We start from the raw sequence: 25,228 nt of genomic DNA, 5'->3' as shown, positions 1-25,228 counted from the left end.
TACATCTATTCCTTTTCAAATGCTTTTCCCATTTAGGTTATTGCAGAATATTCATCTGAGTTCCCTGTGTTACACAGTGGGTCCTGGTTGGTTATCTGTTTTAAATACAGCAGTGTGTACATGTCAGTTCTTGGTATATAACACTCAAGAAGGAGGAGAATGATTCAGTTCTCTCTAGAGAGACTTGCTGTACTTTAAACAACTGTTCGTTTTGGTATTGATAATGTTACAATTCCACAACACTCTGTCAAAGTGAATCCACATTTATCTGAGTAACCTGGAAGGAAAAAGTGAATTGATATATTTGGGTTTTAGAACAAATATACGAAGATAGTCATGGAGTAGTTAAACATTTGTAGTTATAATTTAGATTAAACTCATGAACATATACATCTTGCTACTGCTATAATCAAATGGGGCATTGCCATGGAGAAGAAATGTTGGTCAGACACAGACATTTACAAGTCAAGGACAGTCCTTGGGATTCTCTGTTATCTGTGGAAGCTTCCCTTAATTTTCCGAAGGCTGATTATCCTACTTGTGAATTCTACTTGCTTTTTGTTTTTCCTCTTGCATTATAAAAACTATACCTGGGGTATTTTCCTGCTCCTGTGAATTTTCATTAACATGTCGATTTAGTTACTTGTTTCAGTTTTTGGTTCATGTAATGGTATGTCAGGAACCTTGAAACTCTTGGTCAAAATGATTAAGGTTTTCTATAGATTGCATTTGCCTTTACTTTCCCCCCCTCATTCTGGCATAAATCAGTTTCTTTATGCCTGCTGCTGCTAAGTCACTTCAGTCGTGTCCGACCCTGTGCGACCCCATTGAGGGCAGCCCACCAGGCTCCTCCATCCCTGGGATTCTCAAGGCAAGAAGACTGGAGTGGGTTGCCATTTCCTTCTCCTTCTTTATGCCTGGTGACATCTGCATAATAAGAATTATTTAAGGTGCAATTTAAGGTGTGACTACCAGATGGTAAAGAATCCTCCTACAATGTGGGACACCTGGGTTTGATCCCTGGGTTGAGAAGATTCCCTGGAGGAGGGCATGGCAACCGACTCCAGTATTCTTGCCTGGAGAATCCCATGGACAGAGGAGTTTGGTGGGCTACAGCCCAGAGGGTTGCAAAGAGTCAGACATGACTGGAGTGACAACACATAGCACCATATCTTAGGCATTTGTTATAAACTTTATGCATATAATCTCACTATTCATTGTGGTAGGAAGGGATGGTGGTTAAGAACAGAGATTCTTACGCGTGGTAACAAGTGTTCAGATTCCAGTTCCACCACTGACTGTCACATGATCTTGGGTGAATCATTTAATTTATTTCTTGCATAGATTTCTTAAGTATAAAATGAAGCTTCTATCTACATTTTCAGGTTCTTATAAAAATTGTTAATTCATGTAAATTACTCAGAACATTACTTAGCACATAGTAAGGATTATATAAATGATATGAGTTTATTACTGCATATTATCCTACAGTATGCAAGCAGTGTAGATATTTTAATCTTACTATTCTAGTTGAGGAAACTGGAGCCCAAGGGGTTAAGTGACTTGCTTAAGATCATATTTTAGCAAGTGATACATCAGGGAACTCAGCCTGGATTTAATTTCAAAATTTCTTTCTGGTTTTTTTTTTTTTGTGTATGTGTGTGTGCATGCTCAGTTGCTAAGCTGTGTCTGACTCCTTGCGACCCCATGGACTGTAGCCCACCAGGCTCCTCTATCCATGGGCTTTTTCTGGCAAGAATACTGGAGTGGGTTGCAATTTCTTCCTTCAGGAGATCTTTCCAACCCAGGGATGGAATGCATATCTCCTGTGTCTCCTACATTGCAGGCAAATATAACTCGGTGCTACCCCTGTATTTATCTTTCTGAGGAGGAGAGAAATTGGCAATATGATGGTATATTACTATGTACCATATACACTTATACGCAGCTCTAAGAAAAGAGGGTGATTTTAACGTGCAGGTATGGAACCCATTCCAATACTTTAGAATCACATCTCATACACAAAGCAAACAAAACAGCCTCACTTCATATGAAGCTGACTTCTCATAAATTTGGGGTCACCCTGGCTTTTCACATTTTCTGACTAATCTTATCCCAGGATGATTCTGACAAGCTCAGGATTACCCATTATATTTGGTTGTGCTCTTACATCTCACCCACAGGTCGTTTTCCAACACCTAATTCCATCTAATCAACATGAGCGTCTTTAAAATGCAGGCACTTTACAATTTGAAATGCACAAGGACCTGTCACGAAGCAATTATGAATATTAAGTGCACTACTCAATAAGAATGAGAAGAGCAACTTGAAAACTTTAAAAATCGGATCATGATTTGAAGGCTTATGGCTCCTGTGATATTTCCCAAGGTATTCATAAATCTTTTAATTAGATATGAGTTTGAACTTCATAGCACTTCATATCAATAAATCATAAATTGATTCAGAAAATGAGGTATCGTTAAAAAACACTTTGCTCTTGAGGTAACTAAAATAAGAATATCAAAAAATTGATGCCACAGATTAGGGCAAAACAATAAATGTGTAAGTAAATACACACAGGTTTAAAAAGATTGTTTTCAGATTGGATATTTGAGGAAGAAAATTCTTACTCAAAATATATCCATGTTTTCATAAAAACAAATTAAGTAAAAAGCTGTCAAGTTTTGCAGTGTTGTGTCCTGTCTTTGCCCAAAGTCACGATGCCAGGAACTGTCTACAGAGATGGATGGGGAGAAGCACATTACCTTCAATTTCCCAGTCAAGCCGCCAACAAACAGCATTGCATTTGCATCCACATCGAGAATAGTGTACCCAGGAGGTGATGCTGAATGGTATGTACTGGGCATAATACTGGCTTTGGGTCCATCCAGAGCTCTCACAGAAATAGTTCCATTTCTCCCAGTTCTTCCAGGGTATGTGTTGGAATGAAATGAGAGAAAATAGAGAAAAATGAAGTATGTATCACATTTCTGATCACTTCAGATTTAAAAGATATAAAATGTAGAGACTTGTTTTGGAATTTAGCTTCAAATATTCCAGATTCATTAAACTGCAAATCAAAACCCAGAGTCTGATCTCTGCTGTATGTTTACCATCAAATTCAACCAGAACCACTGAGCAACATACCCTGATTCTGACTGAGTCCGTTAATAGGAAATGACATAGTAGCAACTAGCCGATGGAATGGCTAGTTGGTTAGATGGACAGTCTTTTCCCTTTTGCTTTACAAAACAATGTGCTATTTACCTACATGGACTGTTTAAATAATGCTATATTACTTCATTTAGCATTTTGCCTAATTTAATTCGGCAAGTGAACTCTGAATAAGCCACCCTTCTGCATTATAAGCTGCATAATTTCTCCTAAAAATCCCTGACTATATCTTGGATTCAAATTTGCTGTAGTTGTTCCTGGAATCATGCATCATTTACTGTTTGGCAAACCATCTTAATGTGTACACTGTAACATCCAGGCTTCAGAGTTGTGCATACAAATTGCACAGAAGAACTTCACATTTAGATTCAATTAACAGAATTTCAGAAGCTATTATTATTGTATTTCATTCTTTTTTAAAATTGATTGGTTCCCATGAGTTGTTAAACATGAAAATCTGAACTCTTTTCTGAGACAAGCAGTTATAACAAAACTTTGTCATTTTTCTCTCCCTGCCGTCTCATTTTGGTAAGCTTTCTATCTTTGAGGGTGCAGCATTAACTGAAATACATGGAAAAATAGAATGAATTTATCAAAAAAGGTTCTTGTTTAACAGAATATATCTCTTCTAATAGAAGAACTGTACTTTGCAAATATAAGCATTCTTAAGTCCTGTAAAGTACTTAATCCCCCTACCATCACAAATGCAAGCATTTTATCTATTGCTCTCTCCTCCCTGTCTTTGTCTCTCTGTCTCTCTCTCACAGTTTTATTTAAGATCTTAAAAGGAATTAAAGATATTTCTTCATATTAAGTTTCTTCAAGAAACGTTTAATTATGAAAAATTAAACATATTCACACATAGGATGAAATTCTATGTATCCATAACCTAGATTCAACAATCACCAGATCTTTAAGTCCTCTGTACCCAACTTTGATCAACTTCCCTTGGCCTTTAAAAAAACCTCTCTGTTTTGTATATAGTAGGCAATTGAAAATGAGAAAAAGGAGATGAGAAATGAAGAGCAAGTATCAAGGATAAGAATGGATTCTACAAGTAATCTGCACACTGTTAGAAGTTAATTAATTAAAGCATCAAAGACAGAATTAATCAATTTCCTATTCCTTTCATGTTAAATAGTGGGGGCCTGATACTATACACTCATGCCAGCCTGTAGATAACTACACAGTAAGCCAAGGCTGCTGCGGAGACTAGAGGAGGAGCTTTGCACCAAAGATAGGCTGATCCACCAAAGTGAATCAGCTATGCATTTACATATCTCCCTCTTTGTTAGATCTCCTTCCCGTTTAGGTCAGCACAAAGGCCTGAGTAGACTTTCCTGTGTGGTCCAGTAGATTCTCACTAATTACCTATTTTACACATAGCAGAGTATATATGTTAAAACATCAGACAAGGGATTACTCTCTCAACTACACAAACAGCCCATTCAGCTCAAAATAAAAAAAGGTAGCTCTTATGCTCTGGATTGTACTGAATGAGGGCAAGTCTCAGTACTTTTTCAGGTGACAGAAAACAACTTAACCTGAATGTTTCTATGGAACAATCAAATGAGGGGGTCAGAAAAGACTGGTCATTCTGTTCAGTATCTTCAAAGTTTGTTAGCTCCTAACACGTTCTACAAAGATACCATCACCCACACTTAACATGTATACCATATAAATATCTGTATACAGTGTAAAATATCTGTTACATACCTACACAACTACCCTCTTGAAACAGAAATAAAAATTTTCATATGATCTAGGAAACTACTTCAAAATTCTGTCAATGATCTTAATCTCTATTGAGATAGTTACCTCGATGCCTCAATACGGTACCAGTATGAGTCATCAATAGTTAAATCTGGGTACTCGACACGCCCAACTCCAGATCCAACATCCCAGAGGAAGCTTACTTTGCCTTTACGCATTTCTATAGCTAGAAAGTCAATCTAGTGCACAAAAACAAAACAATAGGTATCAGATATAAGGCACCATGAAAAAGGAGGCCAGCAGAGTCTTCAACGGGTGCTATTTACAGATTTGTGAAATAATTAGAAGCATCACAATAAAAATCCCCAAATAAGATGATTTACGATTATTTATTAAACAATAAATAACTTTACTACTGTATCTTAATAATACAATGTCCATACACATGTATGATGCAGTGCTGAGGCAAACATGTTAATTCAACCAATTCTAGTTAGGTCTAACATTGAGACAAATGATTCTCACACTGATCCTGGAGATAAAAGCAAATATTTGGGTTCAGAATTCATCATTTTCACCATGGGTGCTGACATTTTTGAGGGGCCAGATATGATTTTTCACCCAAGGTGATCCAGAATTTCTCACCTAAATTCCAAGTATTGATTTATGTGATCAGTGTTCTGTTGAAAAGTCATTCATTTTGGAAGGTCTCCATGCATACAAAGTCACATGGGTCAACTGAAAGGAACTAGAAGTTTGGGGTGAGCTTGTCTAGATACAATTCCTGTTATTTCAATTTGAGTCATAAATTCAACACAAATCAGAAGAGTTTTCACTGATAAGAAATCAGTACACAATTTTCCATTTCATTTCACATGAACGTGAAATTTCATTGTTCATTGTAATTTCTAAATTACATTCATTGTAATTTCTTAAAAGTTTTTTTTTAAAAAAAGCTTTATCCCTATTAATCTTTTTTCTTGAATAGTTGGATCTGAAAATTTAGTTCAAAAATAAATGTTGGTGTACTTACACATGAAAGCAGATGTGCCTAAGCACTGTAAAAAGTTTTCATTCCAATTGCTTTCCAATGACACGTCAGAACTTTGTGAGGTAAGATTCTGAGGTTTTCAAATCTGCAAGGCTACCTTATTTAATTTTGGGGCAATGTCATTAGAGTCTATACATTTCCCACACTACCGGGATTAACCTGACTGTACACACACACAGTGGGCCACAGAAAAGGTGAATGTTAGACTTACAAATTTGGCACTTCCAAGATAAAAAAGGAGGTTGTCTGCAACAGCCGTCTTTACATTGACAATGATATTATTGTAGCTTCCTTTCTTGATTTCTGGCTTGTATGTTCGAATGCAGTCACCTCCCGAAGACACAGACACTTTGATCTTCAAGAAAAACAACATACAAAGAACCAAGGCTAAATCTCTCAGAAAGTTTGAAGTAGCAAGTAGCTCCAAACAACCACAGAGCCGTCATCATCTCTTCTTTGAAGTTATTTTCTATCGTCAAATAGTATCACTAAATGCCCATATGCAGACACCATTATACTCATTAATGATGGCCCAGAAAAGCACCTTTCCGCCAGCATCTTGACAATGAGCTGTTCACAGTCCCATGGTTTGCTAGCCCATCACTATTTTTGGAAGCATTCAACTAACAAATTCTTACCTTCATACCTTACTCCTTTATGAATAGCAGAACACTCTCAAAAGATGATTTTACATGAAGCTAATGGTACAGATCTTCATTCGGGTAGTTTAATGAAATTTTATAATTCAAATTTCAGTGATTGTGGTATCACTTAAAATAGGAAATCATTTTTCTTTTAATTTTTGAGAGGAAATTACCGACCTTCCCATATTCTTATAGTTGAAAGAGGCCAACTAGATTTTGTTCTAGATGTTCTAGCAATAAGAAGGATCTAATCATTCCACTCTGAGCATACATTTCAGAATAAATTATACCTTTTTATTAAGCTGCCAGGAAATGGGATAGAAATAATTTCCAGTGGCTAGCATCACTAATGTATTTAACAGCTCCTTTTCTTTTGACTGGTACTTCAAAAATTACTATAAATTGCTAAGAAAGAAATTCCTATGTGAATAGAGCTGACACTGTTCATACCAGTTTTTACTTACATTGAGGGAGCCTTTCTTCAATCACAAATAACACTAATTGATTATTCCATTTAATTTTCTTTCATTCCTGTGTGCCATCAAAGGGGTGTTTTTAGGACAGCAATGCAGTTGCTTGGACTCAGAGAGAGATTCTGTTAGTTTGTTAGTGTCAGTGCTCAAAGTAGGAGGTAGAGACACATAATAACCTCTCTACACCACTGATTTAAATTCCTGGCTTCCAGAAGCCTCTTAGTCCTCACTGGGGGTGAATTTTCATTTTTTCATTCCTTATGGCACTTTTCACACATGGGAGAAAGCCAAGGGGTATGTATCACTGTTACCTCCATAAAAGGGCTGTGCAGACTCCAAGGAGATAGCCTCGGACACCAAACCAGTCTCCTTCTTCTGGTGAGATAAGGAGGTATCCTGAAGAGTCTAAGAAGGGATGGTGTAAGACAGTACCAGGACCCCTCGCAAGGGTGGTGCAGACCACAAAGAGGATGTGCTGGATTCAAAATTGGTTAGATTCAAAAGAGAAAGCTAAGGAGAGATTTTTGGTCCCCAAAAATATGAGAACTCTTGGGGATATAGCAGATCTCTTGAATCTCCTACAGATCCAGTGTAAGTCATATATTTGTACTGTTTCTTCACCTAATTTGCTTTCCAAGCTGTACCCCCAAGTAAAGAAAAGAGTGCTGAGAAGAAACAGGGGCTCTGTGTGAGGCCTGGGCTGGAATCACCTAGGAAGCCTGCTGCTTAGACGGCTCTGCCTGCCCTTCCCCTTCCCCTAAGAATGGGACCCAGACTGCTAACTGAGCCCAGTACTGAAGGCCACTCGGTCACGAGTATTTGCCTTAAAGTGCTGCAGATTTTGTCTTCCTGCTTACATGGTTTTCAGTTAAGAGGTTAGTTCTTTGCTTCACAAATGACAGGATTTCCCTTCTACATAAAATGCTAAGAGTACATGAATCAAAATAAGTTACAGAGAAATAGAACCAGAAAATGGATAACTTTTACTCTGAAGTTAATACTATAAAGCAGATGTGCAGTAGAGGTTGGCAAAGGCTGTTACATGATAAGTTGCAGCTATACAAAGTGTTATCCAGGGGCTTAGAGATTAAAAAAGGGATAAAGTGAAGCAAGAGAAAGGTAATCGAGTGAAGGGCAGGTAGGGAAAATGCAGTTCTCAGATATTTTTGATGTTCAGGAAGAGGTATAGGATACAGTGAGTTTTTAGAATTTGCAGCAACTGAACCAAAATCATCAGCAGAGATCTTGTCACTGAGCAAATTTAATATCTGAAGTGGGCTGTAAGTGCCACCGACATCATAAAAAGATCAAAGGGAAGAAATCAAGATGTGACGGGAACTCATGAATCAAACTGAGTAACGGATTGAACTATCTCTGGCAGGAAATCATATCCAAATTCCTGATGGGGCTAGATTAGGCATCAAAAGTAACTATGTGTGTAATTTGTTTTATCTCTATTTCATAATGACTTATAGGGTTGGCCATAGAGCTTATACAGGGCTTCCCTGGTGGTTCAGTGATAAAGAACCCACCTGCAAGGCAGGAGATGCAGGCAGGTTCGATCCCTGGGTCGGGAAGATCCCCTGGAGACAGAAATGGCAACCCACTCCAGTATTCTTGCCTGAAAAATCCCATGGACAAAGGAGCCTGGAAGTCCACAGGGTTGTGAAGAGTTGGACACGACTGAGGAGCTGGGCACGCATGCATGCATGCATATGTGTTATAAAGAACACAACATATTAATAGTAATATTTCTCAGCTACTGCTTAGAGAAGAAGTGACTGGATATGGGTGAAATGCATGACTGCTTACGATGAGTTTCTGTCCTTGCATGGGTATACTTGGTAAAAATGACAGGGGTATTACATGACTGGAATGTTGAAAAGGGGGTTCTCAAAGTGTATTAGACAGAGCCCAGTACAGAAGCCTAATTCAACTGGTGAAACTTCATCTGAGGATTGAAAGTCTGAGAGAGTAGCCATTTTAGAACTAAGGGTGTTTAATGTCTCTAGGAGTTACAATTCATCTGCTTTATGGCAGCTTTACTTATTGAAAATATATGGTTCTCTGAACAAAATGGTGTTGTTATACCCAATACACCAGGAATTAATCTTGTAAAGTTATTTATTGCTCAACTCTTACACATTTGTACAGAAACTCTCTGGACTTTCTGTTCTCTGGCTTGCAATGTTGAACATACCCTCAGTATCTGCTCAAAAATATTGGTAACCCATTGGTAGCTACTGATTTCTCCATTTAAATACCTTGTGTTTTGTTTTCCAATTATAAATGTTTCTTTTATCTATCTTAAAACAAGTAAATCAAAGGGCATTATTTATACATTTCTCTAAAAGAAATCACTGACATATAATCCCTCTCATAAGAGGGGAGAGACTTTTGAAACACAAATATCCTCACGTTACTTTTTTCTATCAATTATTATTTCTTTTCTTTTTTTTGGCTGCATCAGGGAGCATATAGGATCCTAGTTTCCTGACCAGGGATTGAACCCAAGTGCCCTGTGTTGGAAGTGCAGTCTTAACCACTGGACCTCCAGGAAAGCCCTGTATCAATTATTTCTAAAGTCGATCCTTAATAAGACTTCTAAACAAAAATCAGTAAGAAGTAGGTATCTCTAAGGCATTTCTCATCCAACATTGTTTACCAATTCATCATCATGAACTCAATTAAACATTATTGAGAATTCCATTATTATATCTATTGGATTTTCACTGCACTCTTTCATCCAATTAACTAGGCCATTCATTTAAAAAGAATGTCAGCCGCTCAGTTTCAGAGCCAACAAACCAAAAGAAATCTACTTAAAAATAAATATCTTTAATTTCTTGGTCATACTGAGAATGTGTTAGGGCCACATCCAGACACTCATGCCAGATTACAAATATATTTCTAAACTAGGAAAATGTAATCTTCAATGAGTATAAAACCCACTGGAAAAAAAGTTGGTTGCTCACAAATTTCTAACATCTTAAAAAAACAAGGCTCTTTGTTGTTAACTTCAGTTTCAAAAAGTAGTTGAAAGTTTCCTTAAAAGGCATGGAAAATGGATATTTTTCAAGCATTACTTTTATACCTTTCTTTAATTTTTTTTTTTTTTTAATGCTGTAAAGGGTGAGGAGAAAGGGAATCCTTCTGCATTGTTGGGAATGTAAATTGGTACTGCCACTTTGGAGAATAGTAGAGAGGTTCCTTAAAAAAATAAGAATAGGCTCATCTGCTTCATTAGAACAAACTCAAATGTGGTCCTTTTTATGGCTGAGTGATATTCCATTAATGATGCAGGGAGCCCAAACCTGGCGCTCTGTGACTACCTAGAGAGGTAGGATGGATTACCTAAAGGGGTGGAAGGGTGGAGAGAGGTTCAAGAGGGAGGGGACACAGGCATGCCTGTGAGTGATTCGTGTAGATGTATGGCAGAAACCAACACAACATTGTAAAGCAATTATCCTCCAATTAAAAAAAAACCACCTAAACATACAACTACCATATGATCCAGCAATCTCACTCTTGGGCATATATCTAGAGAAAAACATGGTTCAAAAGGAGACATGCACCCAAACTTCACTGCAGCACTGTTTACAACAGCCAAGACATGGAAGCAACCTAAATGTCCGTTGACACAGGAATGGAGAAAGAAGTGGTACCCATATACAATGGAATATTACTCAGCCATTAAAAAGAATGAAATCATGTCATCTGAAGCAATATGGATGGACCTGGAGATATCATACTTAGTGAAGTAATTAATTTTGTATTTGGGGACAGGTTTTATGTATTTATATGCCAGAATTTTATCTTTCTTCCCAGTGGGTGGGGATGGGATGAGGAAGCACACATAATTGATGAATATATGGGCATATTTTAAAATTCCTTTACAATGAAGAAATAATAAAAATGTCCATATCTTTCCACTTGGTAACTAAGTCAAAAACTGTGGCTAAAAATGTGATTCACAAGCTGGAATCAAGATTGTCTGGAGAAATACCAACAACCTCAGATATGCAGATAATACCACTCTTATGGAAGAAAGTGAAGAGGAACTAAATAGCTTCCTGATAAGGGTGAAAGAGGAGAGTTAAACAACTCGCTTAAAACTCAACATTCAAACATAAGATTATGGCATCCAGTCCCATCACCTCACGGAAAATAGAAGGGGGAAAAGTGGAAGCAGTGACATATTTTACTTTCTTGGGCTCCAAAATCACTGTGGACAGTGACTGCAGCCATAAAATTAAAAAACTCTTGCTCCTTGGAAGGAAAACTATGACAAACCTAGAGAGCATATTAAAAAACAGAGACATCACTTTGCTGACAAAGATCCATATAGTCAAAGCTATCTATGACTTTTCCAGTAGTCACGTATGGATGTAGGAGTTGCATAAAGAAGACTCAGCATCTGAAGAATTGCTGCTTTTGAACTGCAGTGATGGAGAAGACTCTTGAAAGTACCTTGGACTGAAAGGAGATCAAACTAAACCTAGAGGAAGTTTAATTTGGAGATGGGAGGTTTGGTTATCTACAAAGATTTCAGATTTCAGTTTAAGCACAATAACATGAAAACTGATATTCATTCTATTTCTAGAAGAATCACAAGATGACTTCACTAAAGTTTCAGATTGGCATTTACAATTCTGTCTGGCTCATTAAACTGTTATCTTTCAGAAAGTTTGCCTCTATATTTATAGTCTTATAACTGGATTAATAAAGAGCAAAATTTTGAGACACGTAAAGTGCTTCCTACTCTTATTCCAAAAAAGTATAGAAATTGTAACCAAATTAATTTTTGGTTGCTTGGACTCAAATAAAAAAATATATAGAAAAAAATGGTTCATCTTTGCTATTATTTCTTACAAGCTTGTCTGTTCATTCTTTCTTCAACCCCATTGGTTGGCCTTTTTTGCTTTCATCAAGAGTAAGGAGTTCTCATCCATGCCTGTTTAGTATACAAAAATAAGGCTTCCATTCTTGCAATCTGTATTAACTCTATTCAAACTATAATAAAATATATCAGAACTTTCATTTCCAAAACAGTAGGTGGTGATTATTCTTCTCAAGAAATATCTTTTGAAATATATGGGAAAAAATCTAATCTTCCATTCCCCACCTCCCCCACAAATAGCTTCAAATTAAAGGAAAAGGACCAAAGCGCATTCAACAAGATACATTGGGGAAAGTATTTTTTCTGGGAATAGTACAAACATTACAATCATTTATTAATACTGAAAACAGAAGGAACTTACGGAATTAGCCTGTTTTCGGGCTTGGTTTATCAGTTCTTTTATCTCAGAGATATTTTTCTTCAGGTTATCCTCAAGCTCCTTGATGGGTTTAAGTTTGTCCATCAGTCTATCGGCTTCTTGTTCTAGATTTTTCACAGTGGCACCTGCATCTGCGACTGCACAGAACAACATGAGTGCATATCTCACACACACACACACACACACACACACACGTATACACATACCCAGACACATGCACAAACACGTGTATATACACACCCAGGCACACACACATGCGCACACACACACACATATGCACAAACATGCATACATATACACACACCCAGACACATGAACATGTACAAACACACACACATGCTGCACACACAGACACACTCAGAAATGAACACATACAGACACACACAGAAATGAACATAGCAGTATGCTTAACTAAACAATTGAAAGGATTGCATCTTATCCACAAGGCAAAGGCAAGGCCAGGGCAGTTGAAGCAGTCTGTGGTAGCAAATGGAAATATTTTAGTTGGGACCCAAGTAGGCCAGAGGAGATGATGGGACGCAAGTAGGCCAGAGGAGATGATGTTAGAGAAAGAGGGCTGACAACTTTGGCTTTGGGATTAACGTGCACATCAGCATTAAAGATGGAGAATATGATCAGCTTAATTCAATGATTAATTTTTAGCTTCAGTCCCCAAACTAACCTTCATAGCACAGAAATTGAGTCAAAGAATCAAGGAATTGGAAGCATCTTTAAAATGTCACTGAGTCTGTCCAAGCCAGAACTGTACTTAAATCAGGGTTTTCACACAAAATTAGTTTTTTTTTTTTTTCTCACTGTCTTTCTTTGTACATCTTAAAGAGAAAAGCTATTAAAACGCCTTCTGAAAAACATTTCAATGCTTAGCAACCCTCAGACTGAAGGCCGATGTTATACTTTATATCTTTCATGCTGCAGTTCATTTTTGTTTTGAAAAATAGTTGATTCTCCTGCTCTCTACATTAGGTTGAATCACATTAAACTGTCACTTTTGTAGCTAAAATTTAAAGGAGGTTGAATATTGATAAATTAGAAAGGGGTTTAACCCTAAAACAATTGAAGGTTATTACTGATCCTTAGACTTCCAGCTTGTATTTTTCATAGGGGGGCACATGACACATGGAAAATCAATTATTCTGTCCCTAGGATGCTGGCAGCCTTATCCAAACTATGTCATTTATTATCTGACCAAGCATGTACTGTTCTGTTTTCTGTCACTGTGACTCTGATGAAAAAGTGAAACTGCTTAAGGTCCAAGGTTACTGGCCCTGATGAACTAGGAGTGATCTGAGACTGAATCTTTAGGAATAAATCAAATGAGTGCAAAAGGAAGTAAGTAATATTTTGAAGCATTTTGAACTCATGCTCACAAATATGAGTTATATTGTTCATGATGTCTAAAAAGAACATAGGTCTACTATTAACCTTAATCATAGAGCTGCTAGATCAAGGACTATTTTCTCCTGAAATGAGGGTTATTGAGTTCAAAACTCTTGTTACATAATTGTATAGGGAGTCAGCATAGCTACCCCTTCAGTTTTACACTTTAAATAAACCATTTGTCCATTTTTTCCCTTCCTTTAATTCCCTAATATTACTCTGATATTCTTCAAATCATTCTAGAAGTGAGAAAAAGGGATTTAGACTTAGATTCATGGAAATGAAAACATTGTTATGCAGGGACTAGGCTTAGACAAGTAATAGATCCCTTTCTTTTAAAGCTCTCAGAAGTTTTTACCTAATGGAACCTGGAAGTCCCCTTATCCCTTGCTATTCCCCCCCCCCCATCTTCTGGAACAGTCAAAGTAATATAGAAATTATCTTCTTGAAGGTTTTCAAAAATAAATCACCTGTGATTTTGAGTCTGATGTTCTCTTATGCTGTAGTATTTGGAAACTTCTCACTTTTTCCTATGATTATTTGTGTAGATTTTAAAATTACTTCTGAAGATAGATTTTGATAACAATGTTTTACTAGAAAACTCTCTCTTTTAGAGTTTAAAATATATTAGCCTAGAGTTTTGCCAAGTCCTCTCCTATGTGCTAAATTTCTTCCCTTATCTAGTTGTATCTCCTGCAGAACTTTGCCTATTTGTTCTTCATTTTCCTTGATTTAAGCAGGTCAAGCATTTAAAATATTTTATCTTTATATTTCTAAAGATACATCTCTTGAATTTATCACATCTATTATTTTCTGTCTTCTAATTTATTAACTCTTTTTCATCTTCTTTCTTTTAATTAGTTATTCTGTCGGACCCTTAGAGTTGATTGCCTAACTTGTTTATTTGAAAGCTTTTTAGTAATATAATTGCACTCATTTTCCACTGAGGATAGACTTGGTCATATTTCTCAGGTTTAGATATGTTCAGTTTTATTTTCATTATTTTCTACTCTGAAGTTTTATTTTTGACTTGGAATTTAAACTATGAGGTGTTTAAGACAGATAATTTTTATATCTCAGCGATTGCTCATTTGGTAAGACCTAATTTTATTAATTCTATTTTATGCTTCTCCAAGTATAATTCTCTTGAAGTTGAGAATAATTGCTTGTAAGGAGTGGGGAGTGAGCTTCAGGGGAAAAGCAACAACAACAGTGTAGATCTGATCTACTTTAATTCCGCTAGAAAGAAGTCATTTGGACTTCAGTGACTGCATTTGTATTATCAGAAGCATCATAATTCAATTAAATCTATGGAAGAATTCAATGTTCTATTTTTACATGGATAACATATTTCACTAATTTTTCAAACACACATTCACACACTAACTCCTTTTCTATATCTAGCATTCTTACTGTGACACTGGAAAGAAGAGTATCCAATGTTTAAAGCCATACTAAAACATGGAAACATGCAAAGCTGAAGCTTTTTGTAATAAGCAATCAAGCATAAAAATTACTAAAAGGTATGCAAGTAAATATATACATACTGATTTCTGCAGGTAATTTCATATGGAAGTAAAACAGAGAAAAATAGAAAATTCATGAGAAAATATTTTTCATAGATATTATAACATAGTAACTGTCAAGAAAAATAGTACTTTTCACAACAGGTGCTAATTACAAATTCACTCCATTTTAAATCAAACAAGAGTTATCAAGTAAAAATCCACAAAACATGTCACTTAGCAGGCCACTGTTCATATTAAAAGGAGTTTTATTATCATGTTCTAATAAGATAGAAACAGATCCAGTGTAATTAGTGTTCATAGATATTATTTCTTTTCATAGATGATAGAATCACAAAAGGGAGATAAATATTATATAAGGCCACTCTCATTTGAGAATCAGTCTGAAAATGAATGAAATGATAGCATAAAAGAGTATTATTTACTTTAAAACATCTTTTCATTCATTTTTTTGGGGGGTTGGATATTGTGACTTGGCATGCCTGTGAACCAGTTATTCAGATGGAATCTGAACCACCGGGGGAGCCTAGCTCTGGGCTTACACAATAAAAGCTGAAAAACTGTATGTCTTCTCTTTCCCTCCCCTGAAGAAATGACGAGGAGTGAAACCCTTTTCCCTAACTCTGAAGGGCACTTAGCTATGTCTGCACTCCTTGCCCAGGAAGGAGTTAGGTTAGCAGTAGCTATTATTTCAAAGTATCATGAACCTTTGATCTGAGTCACAGATGCTGAAAAACCAGGCTCCACTCCCCAAACAGTGTTTGTAATCTGGATTATACAGTGTATAACGTCAATAACTGTGTTTTTGTTATTACACTCTACAAATGTTTTAAATTCCCAATAACTACACTGTTCTGTATAAAGAAGGTTAATCTCTTGAGACTGTGAAGTACAAAGAATCAAGCATCTCCTTTGGTACAAGCATATATGAAGATAGCATTTTATCACTTGAAAGAATAAAACAATATTAAAAATTATAATGCTTATTACTTAATAATTTAAATTACTATATTTAGTTCTCCCACATTTTCTCAGTAAATCCATATTTAACTCAATATAGTTTAATGCAATATACAAAAGACATGAAGAAATATTCTTGATAAACTAAATATTTTAATTTCCTGATAATGTTAATGAACTAGAATCTTAAGTAATAAAAGACCAGTATTTTCCAAACTTGAATGCATTCAAGTTGATCCCATTTAGTATTCTCTTCTAACAGGCCTGCTAATTAGAGTGCTCCTTGACCTCTTGGTTCCATGGAATTTCAACAGCTCTGAGGATATAATTTCCCAAGTATAACTGCATTTTCAATTACACTGAAGGATTAAAAAGTATTTGGCATCCCTATGCCAAATACCATGCAGGCTTTGAGAATTCTTAATTTCCTCTTATCGGATGAAATTTGAATAAGATAAGCTTGAGTGAGGAGCTGGGAGTCTTATATTCCAGTTCTGGAGCCGCAGGCATTCAATTGCTGGGGCCAGTCTATGAAGGGAGGAAGGCAGACTGCATCACTATGAGGGCCCCTTCCTGCTCTAGCAGTGATGAGCCTAGGATACTTATAGAGTGTGAAGAAATAAGTGCAATAATCAAAGTGAAAAAGGAGATCTTACTGTTCTTCGAAGGATCTTTTACCACAGCGTTTGTTTTGGCTACGCTGTCTGCTAGTTGATTGTAATTTTTCTTCAGGCCATCAAGGTTCTGGTGAAGATCTTTAATCTGTGCCAGTACATCTTTAGCTGTGTCGTTGGCTTGTCTTGCTTTGTCTTTAACGGCTTGCAGTTTAGTGGCTGTGTCTGTAAGCAGAAGATGAGAAACAAAACAAAGACTCTGAAGTCAGTGGCTTAATCCACGCTTGTCAGAGAGAGGCTGCGCCTGGCTGACCTCAGGGACTCAGGCATGAGGGAAAGGCTGAACTCTGCCTCAGTCGGCTACAGCAAATGAAGCACACTTTCAGTGAAATTGAATTTTCTCAGGGACCTTCGTTATGAATACCTGATTAGCCCTTAAAATAGCAACGTGATTATTCTAAAAGTTCATTGTGGAAGGCGATATTGTGATTTGCTGCTGAACATATTAAAGAGAGAAGTTTATCCATCTGAATCATATAGGCTCATCGAAAATAGTTTTAACATTTAATCTGCACTTCCAGGGTTTGGGGCGGGGAGGGAACGAATGTCTTTCAATTTTGGTGGAGAGAGACTTTTTCAGGTATATTAGACCATGTGTTTGTGTAAACAATTTATATTTGTTACCAGCATTGGATGTTTTCTATGAACATATTTACTACTGAGGAAGTGACATGAAAATCAGTAAAGTTACTTAGGCTTTTTAATGATAAAAAAGTAAAAAAATCATTAAGGTTTTAATAGTTCCTGTTTGGTATAGACGTGTTTCCTTCACCATAATTTTTATAAAAAATGTACATTGTACATATATTTACGTGTCTACTAATATGTTGTAGATTAGTGTTAAGATCACAGCCCCTGAAGTTAAACTGCGAGGTTGGAATCTTATGTCTCTTTTAACAACGGCCCTCAGTGTCCCATCTAAGTTTGTCTGTTGTAAAGTGGAGATAATAATGCTGTTCACCTTGTAGGATTAGTATGAGGGTAACATACACTTAACGCAAACATGCTGAATAAGCCTTGCTTAATAAATGTTAGCAACTCTTGCTACCTTTGTATCATGCTATTAAAATATAAAAATAGTATCTCCAAAACAATAATGCTTTCAGTAACTAATAACAAACATTAACTCCAAGTAACAGGTAATGCGTAAAAAGATATTGTAGACATGGTTCAATCTTAACGTCTTAATGTTTTTGCCAAGAAAAGTGTGCTGAAAGGCAGCTGGTTCTTACCTATTACTGTAGGTACCTTGTATGTGCTAAATTGCTTCAGTTGTGCCCAACTCTTTGTGGCCCCATGGACTATAGCCCGTCAGGCTCCTCTGTCCATGGGATTCTCCAGGCAAGAATAGTGGAGTGGGCTGCCATGCCCTCCTCCAGGGGATCTTCCCGACTCAGGGATCAAACCTGAAGCTTTTATGTCTCCTGCATTGGCAGGTGGGTTCTTTACCACTAGGCCACCTGGAAAGCCCTGTAGGTACTGTAATAAACTGCAATTTTGTGGTAGTAAATGAACATTTTAGAGGATAGTGTCTGTATGATATTCTTTCACACCAATGTACGATTTCCTGGGCTGAAATGTGGAAGAACAATACAATGACAAGATGTCTATTATTTTCTTTTTTTGTAATTTATTCCTACAAATGTCAGTTAACAAATGATACACATCCTGGTGAAAAGTGTTTCTTAGCTTCTCATTCTTACGAAGAATTCCTAAGTAGAAAAAACCATTATCTAATAGCCTGACAATGGTACAAAGATAGTGCTAAGAAATACAGGCAGAGGTGGAACATTTTTTAAAAGTTCATTTCCATTAGGATAGGATAGCTTGCAGTGTCTGGAATTCTTACCATTTGGAATGGCTGCTAGCTTGTCCAAAGTGTCATTCAAAGCTCTCAGGAGATCCCCGTTTCTGATATTGGCATCGTCTAATCTGGCTGTCAAGCCATTCAGCTGGTCATCATTTTCTGTGAACAGAAAACAAAAAAGGATGAAACAATTTTAATCCTCTCTGAACTTACAGATGGATATACAATTTCAGGTTATTTTATAAAATTACTTGTTATTGGGGCACAGTTTCTTTACAATGTTGCATCGTTTCTGCAGTACAGCAAAGTGAGTCAGTTATACGTTCACATGCACCCCTAGTGTTTGGGTCTCCTTCCCATCTAGGTCACTGCAGAGCGCTGAGTAGAGGTCACTGTGCTATAAAGTAGATTCTCACTAATCATCTGTTTTATACATAGTAGAGTGTATATGTCAATCCCGATCTCCCAATTCATCCCACTCCTGCTTCCTCTCTTGGTATCCATACATCTGTTATTGTTTGTGTCTCTATTTTTGCCTTGCAAATGAGTTCATTTCGTGCATTCATCAAAAGTGAGTGCATCATTTTTATAGATTCCACATAAAAGCAGTATTATACAATTTCAGGTTATTTTAATATAAAATTATTTAATAAGAAAGTTAATTTATTTTAACTTATTGGCATCTGTATACAAATATATTTCAGATCAGATTATATATTATATAAATTATATATATTTCAGATTATTATATTATTTCAAATTATATATTTCAGATCAGATTATAAAATATGTATTTATATGACTGTGTGACACACAAATATATTCAACAATTATATTTTCTCTGGTAACTTATTGTTATTTGACTTAATTTGATGGTTTTCTATGGAGAAAAACTTTGAAAGATTTGGTCTTTTATTGCATGTATAATGATACCCTCTTGATATCACTCAAATTAATGTCATTATTTTCAAAACTTTATTATCAAAATGGATCACTGAATTAGTTTTTAAAAATCTCAAGTAGACATGACTGTTAAGCAGAATCTCCCAACTTTACTAAACATCACTTAGTAGTATTTGAAAAAAATAAAAATCAAAGGAATGAAAAAATAGCCTCTGGCACATTTTTGTTTTTTTATAGAGAAAATAACATTTTACAAATTATTTTAAGTAGGGTTTATATAGGTTTTTTCTTGCTATTTAGCACGCTTTCTTTAACATTAAAATGTATCATTTACTGTGGAAGTGGAAGGGTCAATTGCTCAGTTGTATCTGACTCTTTGCAACCTGATGGACTGTAGTCTGCCAGACTTCTCTGTCCATGGAATTCTCCAGGCAAGAATACTGGAGTGAGTTGCCATTCCCTACTCCAGGGGATCTTCCTGACCCAGGGATTGAACTTGGGTCTCGTGCATTGTAGGCAGATTCTTTACCCTCTCATTCACAGGGGAAGTCAGATAATGTAATATTACTAGTATAAATTGCCCAGCTTCTCTCCACTAATTTTTTAACATGTTCAAATGTTAAGTTAGTTTGTATATAACATTGCATTTTATAGCAGATAAAAACCAGGAATGACACAAGAAAGACAGATAACGATGGTGTGAAGGATGACGCACTAAATGATGTACTTTCATTTTACACCTGGTTGTGCTGGTTAATTTGCTTTTTCTGTGCAAATATTTTTGTTTTTTCATTTAAAGAATTTAAAGAAAAAAAGTAACTTGAAACGCTGAAGACCATTATCTACCAACACCGACTGTTGCTCTCATCACTTTCCTGGTACCCAGAGTGGGCAGACCAGGAGACTACCCCTCACTGGACAGAGCAGAGCAGTTTTGATTGGATTGCGTGGCCACCTCTTGCAGAGGTGGTGCATCTGGCTTCTGGGAGGAACGGAACAAGCCGCTGGCAGCTTAGGGAACAATCTTTGTCTTTATTGGCGTTCATCTGGGAAGACTAGCAAAGGGAAGGGAAGATAGATGGAAGATTCTTAACTATCAGTGTTCTGGATGTGATAAAGAGTACTGAGCATATTAATTAATGATCCATTCCATTTCATATCAGGGTTTTATAGGCAGACGAATTACACCACTGTTATACCACGGTAATATAAGCCCATAATATTGTTGGAGGCATCTGCTTTTAGGTTCCAAGCCAAACACCTAACATCATAGAAAAATAAAGCATAAAATATTCCAGAAAAACATGGCTCTAAAACATCAATATGTCCATTCCAGTCACTAAGATATTATTTTCAATGCTAGTCCTTCAAAATATACTTTCCAAGTAATTAGATTTTCTCCTCTGTCAATCACAATTTATCTTTCTTTTAATACTTCTGCTATTTTCACTGTACTAAAATAAAATCTTTGAATAGGTTATAGAAAGAATACTTTTTGAAATAAAGACAATCTCACTATGACTGTGATATCTATACAAATTCCCTGAGAATAGTTAAAGGCTGTTCTTTTGATAATAATTTAGAAGCCTTCATCAATTAGGGAAATGGAACAGTACAAATTTCATTTCTTAGTTTCTTGATTGGATTTGACTTTTTAAACAATGAAACATTTAAAACGTGCTGGCAAGCAAGATATTCATGTACAACTGAGAAAACCATTAATTTAAAGGGCATCACTCGGTTTATACTATTTTATGAATTCTGATAACAAATACTGGCTGAACAATCAGGCCAATTATTCAGAACAAAGACTGATTTGAGGAACATTGTTACTGCCATTCCTCAAGTTTCAAAGCAGTAATTTTGTTCCTCTGCTTTCTGTACTAGAAAGTAAAAATGGGAATATTCTGAGCCTGTTCTGATTTCTTTGTTTCAGGATTTGACTCTTTTCTTCTTAGGTTATCCTTTTTTATACCCTAATTATTTTTCTCTGAAGTACCTTTTAGAATTTCTCAAACCAAGTCTAATCACTTTATCACTTTGTCAGTCTAATTCTTCAGATAAACAGAAGTTGTGTGCAGAAAATAATTGCTGATTTTAAAGTGTAAAACTTATAAAATGTTAGCCATGCAAAACTAGGAAAATAAATGATCCAAGGCGGCCTTTAAATGAAGATACCTGAGGCAGAGATTTCTATAATCAAAATGAAAGGAAGAACGCATGTGTAGCAGTTTGAATGGTAACATGGACAAAGAGAGAATTATTGGTAGTTAAGATAAATCCAATCCAACTCTTACAATTTCTGATGAACAAGAAAAGGAGCCAAATTATAATCCACAGTACTACCTTGCACACCTTCCTCTCCTTATTTCCTCACTTTTCATACCCAGTAGCTACAGCCAAGTCACCTATGCTCTCTCCAGATACAACATCCACTGAACCTCAACGGCTAACTACATACACACGCTCTAATTTTGGCAGTCCCTTTCTCATCCACTCCCACACACCAGAAGACAAGTGTCCAGGAGTGAGTTTGGCAAAGACAGAGCTCATAAACAGAGAAAACAGGCAGAGCAGCCAGGCTGGACTGTGAACACGCCTGACAACATCATTTCCCCTTGTTGTGTAACATCGAATGAGGTAGACGTATTCAGAATGAAAATCGCTAGACAGAGTTGCAAGTTACTTCCATTAATAATAATACTAATTTACTCAGGTTGACCATGTTCCTGTTACTGTGCTGAACGTATTAGAGTTTAGCTAACTTGGAACTGGTAACATTAAACTATGTAATAATTCAAAATAAAGCTATTACAGGTATTTCTTTGATCATTGATGATGCATTCTTTTACATAATCTAGCCATTAAAGTAGTATAGTGCAATGAAATAATTATAGGACTTAAAGTTGGAAGATGTGGCTTCAAATGTCATTTCTATCCATTTTTACAATGTAAAATGAAGATAATTTCATATGACTGTTACGAGAAACCAGTTGAAGGATGTATGAGGAAGTATTGGATTTATTATGCAGTTATTAAAAGGTAACAAAATAATTTACATTGGTTGGGTAATTCATATTGGGTCGAGAACTGCTTTGGTATTTTTGCCAGTTTTCAGTAATGTTATTTATGATTTACTTTCTTCTGTGTTTAAACTGCATCATCTAGAATCTAAAGTTGTTCATTTTCCTTCTACATGTTCTTAATATATAGCTCCCATTATCAACTAAATATAAGAATGATTTTACATATTTTAATGGGAATGTTCTATTTGACTATTCAAACACATCTAATTAAGTTCCTCAAATGCAATTTTTAACTTTTTACTCACATGAAAGTGAAAGTCACTCAGTTGTGTCTGACTCTGTGTGACCCCATGGACTATACAGTCCATGGAATTCTCCAGGCCAGAATACTGGAGTAGACAACAAAGCACAAATAAATACCTTGAGAGAATCTCTCATTCATAAGGGTGAAGTTTGTAGAATTGTTTTCAATATTGAAGGGGTCTAGTTAAATGGAACTATTGCAAATTACCATATAGATAACATTTTGCAAACAAAATTTTCATTATCACGAAATTTGTCTTATGAGCTACTACTTAAACTCAGTATCACTTTTGATTTGCTTCTTTATCAAAAAATGGAGGAATGGCTTCTCTTTTAAGATTTTTTTTATACAAATATTTTACAAAGTAACAAATATGTTTCATCTTTTGTTGTAGAGGCTCCTTCTGAATTGTTGCTATTTAGTCACCCAGTTGTGTCTGACTCTGCAACTCCATGGACTGCAGCACACCAGGCCTCTCTGTCCCTCACCACCTCCCGAAGTTTGTCCAAATTCATGTCCATTGCATCAGTGTATCCAGCCATCTCATCCTCTGATGCCCTCTTCTGCCTTCAATCTTTCCCAGCATCAAAGACTTTTCCAATGAGTCAGCTGTTCACATCAGATGACCAAAATACTGGAGTTTCAGCTTCAGCATCAGTTCTTCCAATGATTATTCAGGGTTGGTTACCCTTAAGATTGACTGATTTGATCCCCTTGCTGTACAAGGTACTCTCAGGAATCTTCTCTAGCACCACAATTCGAAGGCATCCGTGCTTCGTCACTCTGCCTTCTCTATGGTCCAGCTCTCACCACAGTAAGTGACCACTAGGAAGACCATACATAGCCTTGACTATATGGACCTTTGTCGGCAGAGTAGTGTCTCTGCTTTTCAACACACTGTCTAGGCTTGTCATAACTTTCCTGCCAAGAAGCAAATGTCTTTGATTTCATGGTTGCAGTCACCATCCACAGTGATTTTAGAACCCAAGAAGAGGAAATTTGTCACTACTTCCATCTTTTCCCCCTCTATTTGCCATGAAGTGATGGGGCCAGATGTCATGATCTTTATTTTTTTTAATATTTAGTTTTTAGCTGGCTCTTTCACTCTCCTCCTTCACCCTCATCCAGAGACTCTTTAGTTCCTCTTTGCTTTTTGCCATTAGAGTGGTATCATTTGCATATCTAAAGTTGTTGATGTTCCTCCTGCCTATCTTGATTCCAGCTTATAACTTGTTCAGCCCAGCATTCCTTCTGAATTAGAGAGCAGGTTAACTTCTGCAGTGCTTTTATCCACAGTTCTGCAGCAGAGTTTGGAAGAGGTAAGGGATCTGTATGAGGTCACGTGAACACCTTGATTTTGACCTTTCTGGTAATGAGAGATTCCTGCAATGCTCATCCATTCACTCATGTATCAAACCTTTTTTAGGGCCATGAATGTTAATGTGTCACCTCTACACCATGGCAAAAGGCCAGTGTTTGTATTCAGCAGTGCTTAAGAACATCATCTTTGGAACCACATTAACTTGGGCTAGTTAAAGTGTTGGCTCTACTATACGTATGCAGTGTATTCAAACAGAATTTCTTTGAATTAAATGATTCTATTGTAGCTTCCCTGGTGGCTCAGATGGTAAAGAATCTGCCTGCAATGCAGGAGACCTGGGTTCGATATCTGGGTCAAGAAGATTCCCCTGGAGAAGGGAATGGCTACCCACCCCAGTATTCTTGTCTAGATAATCCCATGGACAGAGGACCCTGGCGGGCTACAGTCCATGGGGTCGCGAAGAATTGGACTGAGCAACTAATACTTTCACTTACATACAAAAATGGTAACTTGACTACATTTTATAATATGATTACTCTATGCATGCGAGCCCAGCCACTTAGTCATGTTCAACTCTTTGTGACTCCATGGACTGTAGCCCACCAGGGTCCTCTGTTCATAGAATTTCCCAGGCAAGAATACTGGAGTGGGCTGCCATTTCCTTCCTGACCCAGGGATCAAACCTGCATCTCCTATGTCTCCTGCATTGGCAGTTGGAGTCTTTCCCACTGAGCCACCTGGGAAGCCCTTGATTACTCTATACAATTTATTAATTTTATTATATTATATTATGTTTTTACCTTTGAATGTTTTGAGAACATAAGAAGTAAAATTTCTCTCAAGCCACGTTACTGTAATTTTTCATCCACTTACATGAACCTGCCCTCAAGTCAACCCCACCATTGAGCGCATGATCCCAACACTCGTAGTGAAGGAAGAGCAGGTGAGTAAGGAAGAAAGCTGGGTGAAATCCAA

At 36.6% G+C, this 25,228-nt stretch overlaps 1 protein-coding gene across 7 annotated transcripts in view; it reads right to left on the bottom strand.

The window, feature by feature from the left end:
* LAMA2 (laminin subunit alpha 2) overlaps positions 1-25,228 on the bottom strand; it is a 648,848-nt gene that overhangs the window by 70,968 nt on the left and 552,652 nt on the right. For all 7 annotated transcript variants that reach the window (XM_043888304.1, XM_043888305.1, XM_043888300.1 and 4 more), the window contains 7 exons: positions 18,742-18,858; positions 16,875-17,057; positions 15,280-15,285; positions 12,317-12,471; positions 6,150-6,293; positions 4,993-5,126; positions 2,766-2,925 (listed from right to left, as the gene is read on the bottom strand). In XM_043888304.1, the coding sequence (XP_043744239.1) occupies positions 2,766-2,925; positions 4,993-5,126; positions 6,150-6,293; positions 12,317-12,471; positions 15,280-15,285; positions 16,875-17,057; positions 18,742-18,858 (899 nt within the window). The remainder of the gene's footprint in view (positions 1-2,765; positions 2,926-4,992; positions 5,127-6,149; positions 6,294-12,316; positions 12,472-15,279; positions 15,286-16,874; positions 17,058-18,741; positions 18,859-25,228) is intronic.

The sequence above is a fragment of the Cervus elaphus genome, chromosome 26 (assembly GCF_910594005.1).
Source record: "Cervus elaphus chromosome 26, mCerEla1.1, whole genome shotgun sequence".
NCBI lineage: Eukaryota > Metazoa > Chordata > Mammalia > Artiodactyla > Cervidae > Cervus > Cervus elaphus.
The sequence above is the reverse complement of the archived record's forward strand: the minus strand, read 5'-3'. Positions and strand labels throughout refer to the sequence as shown.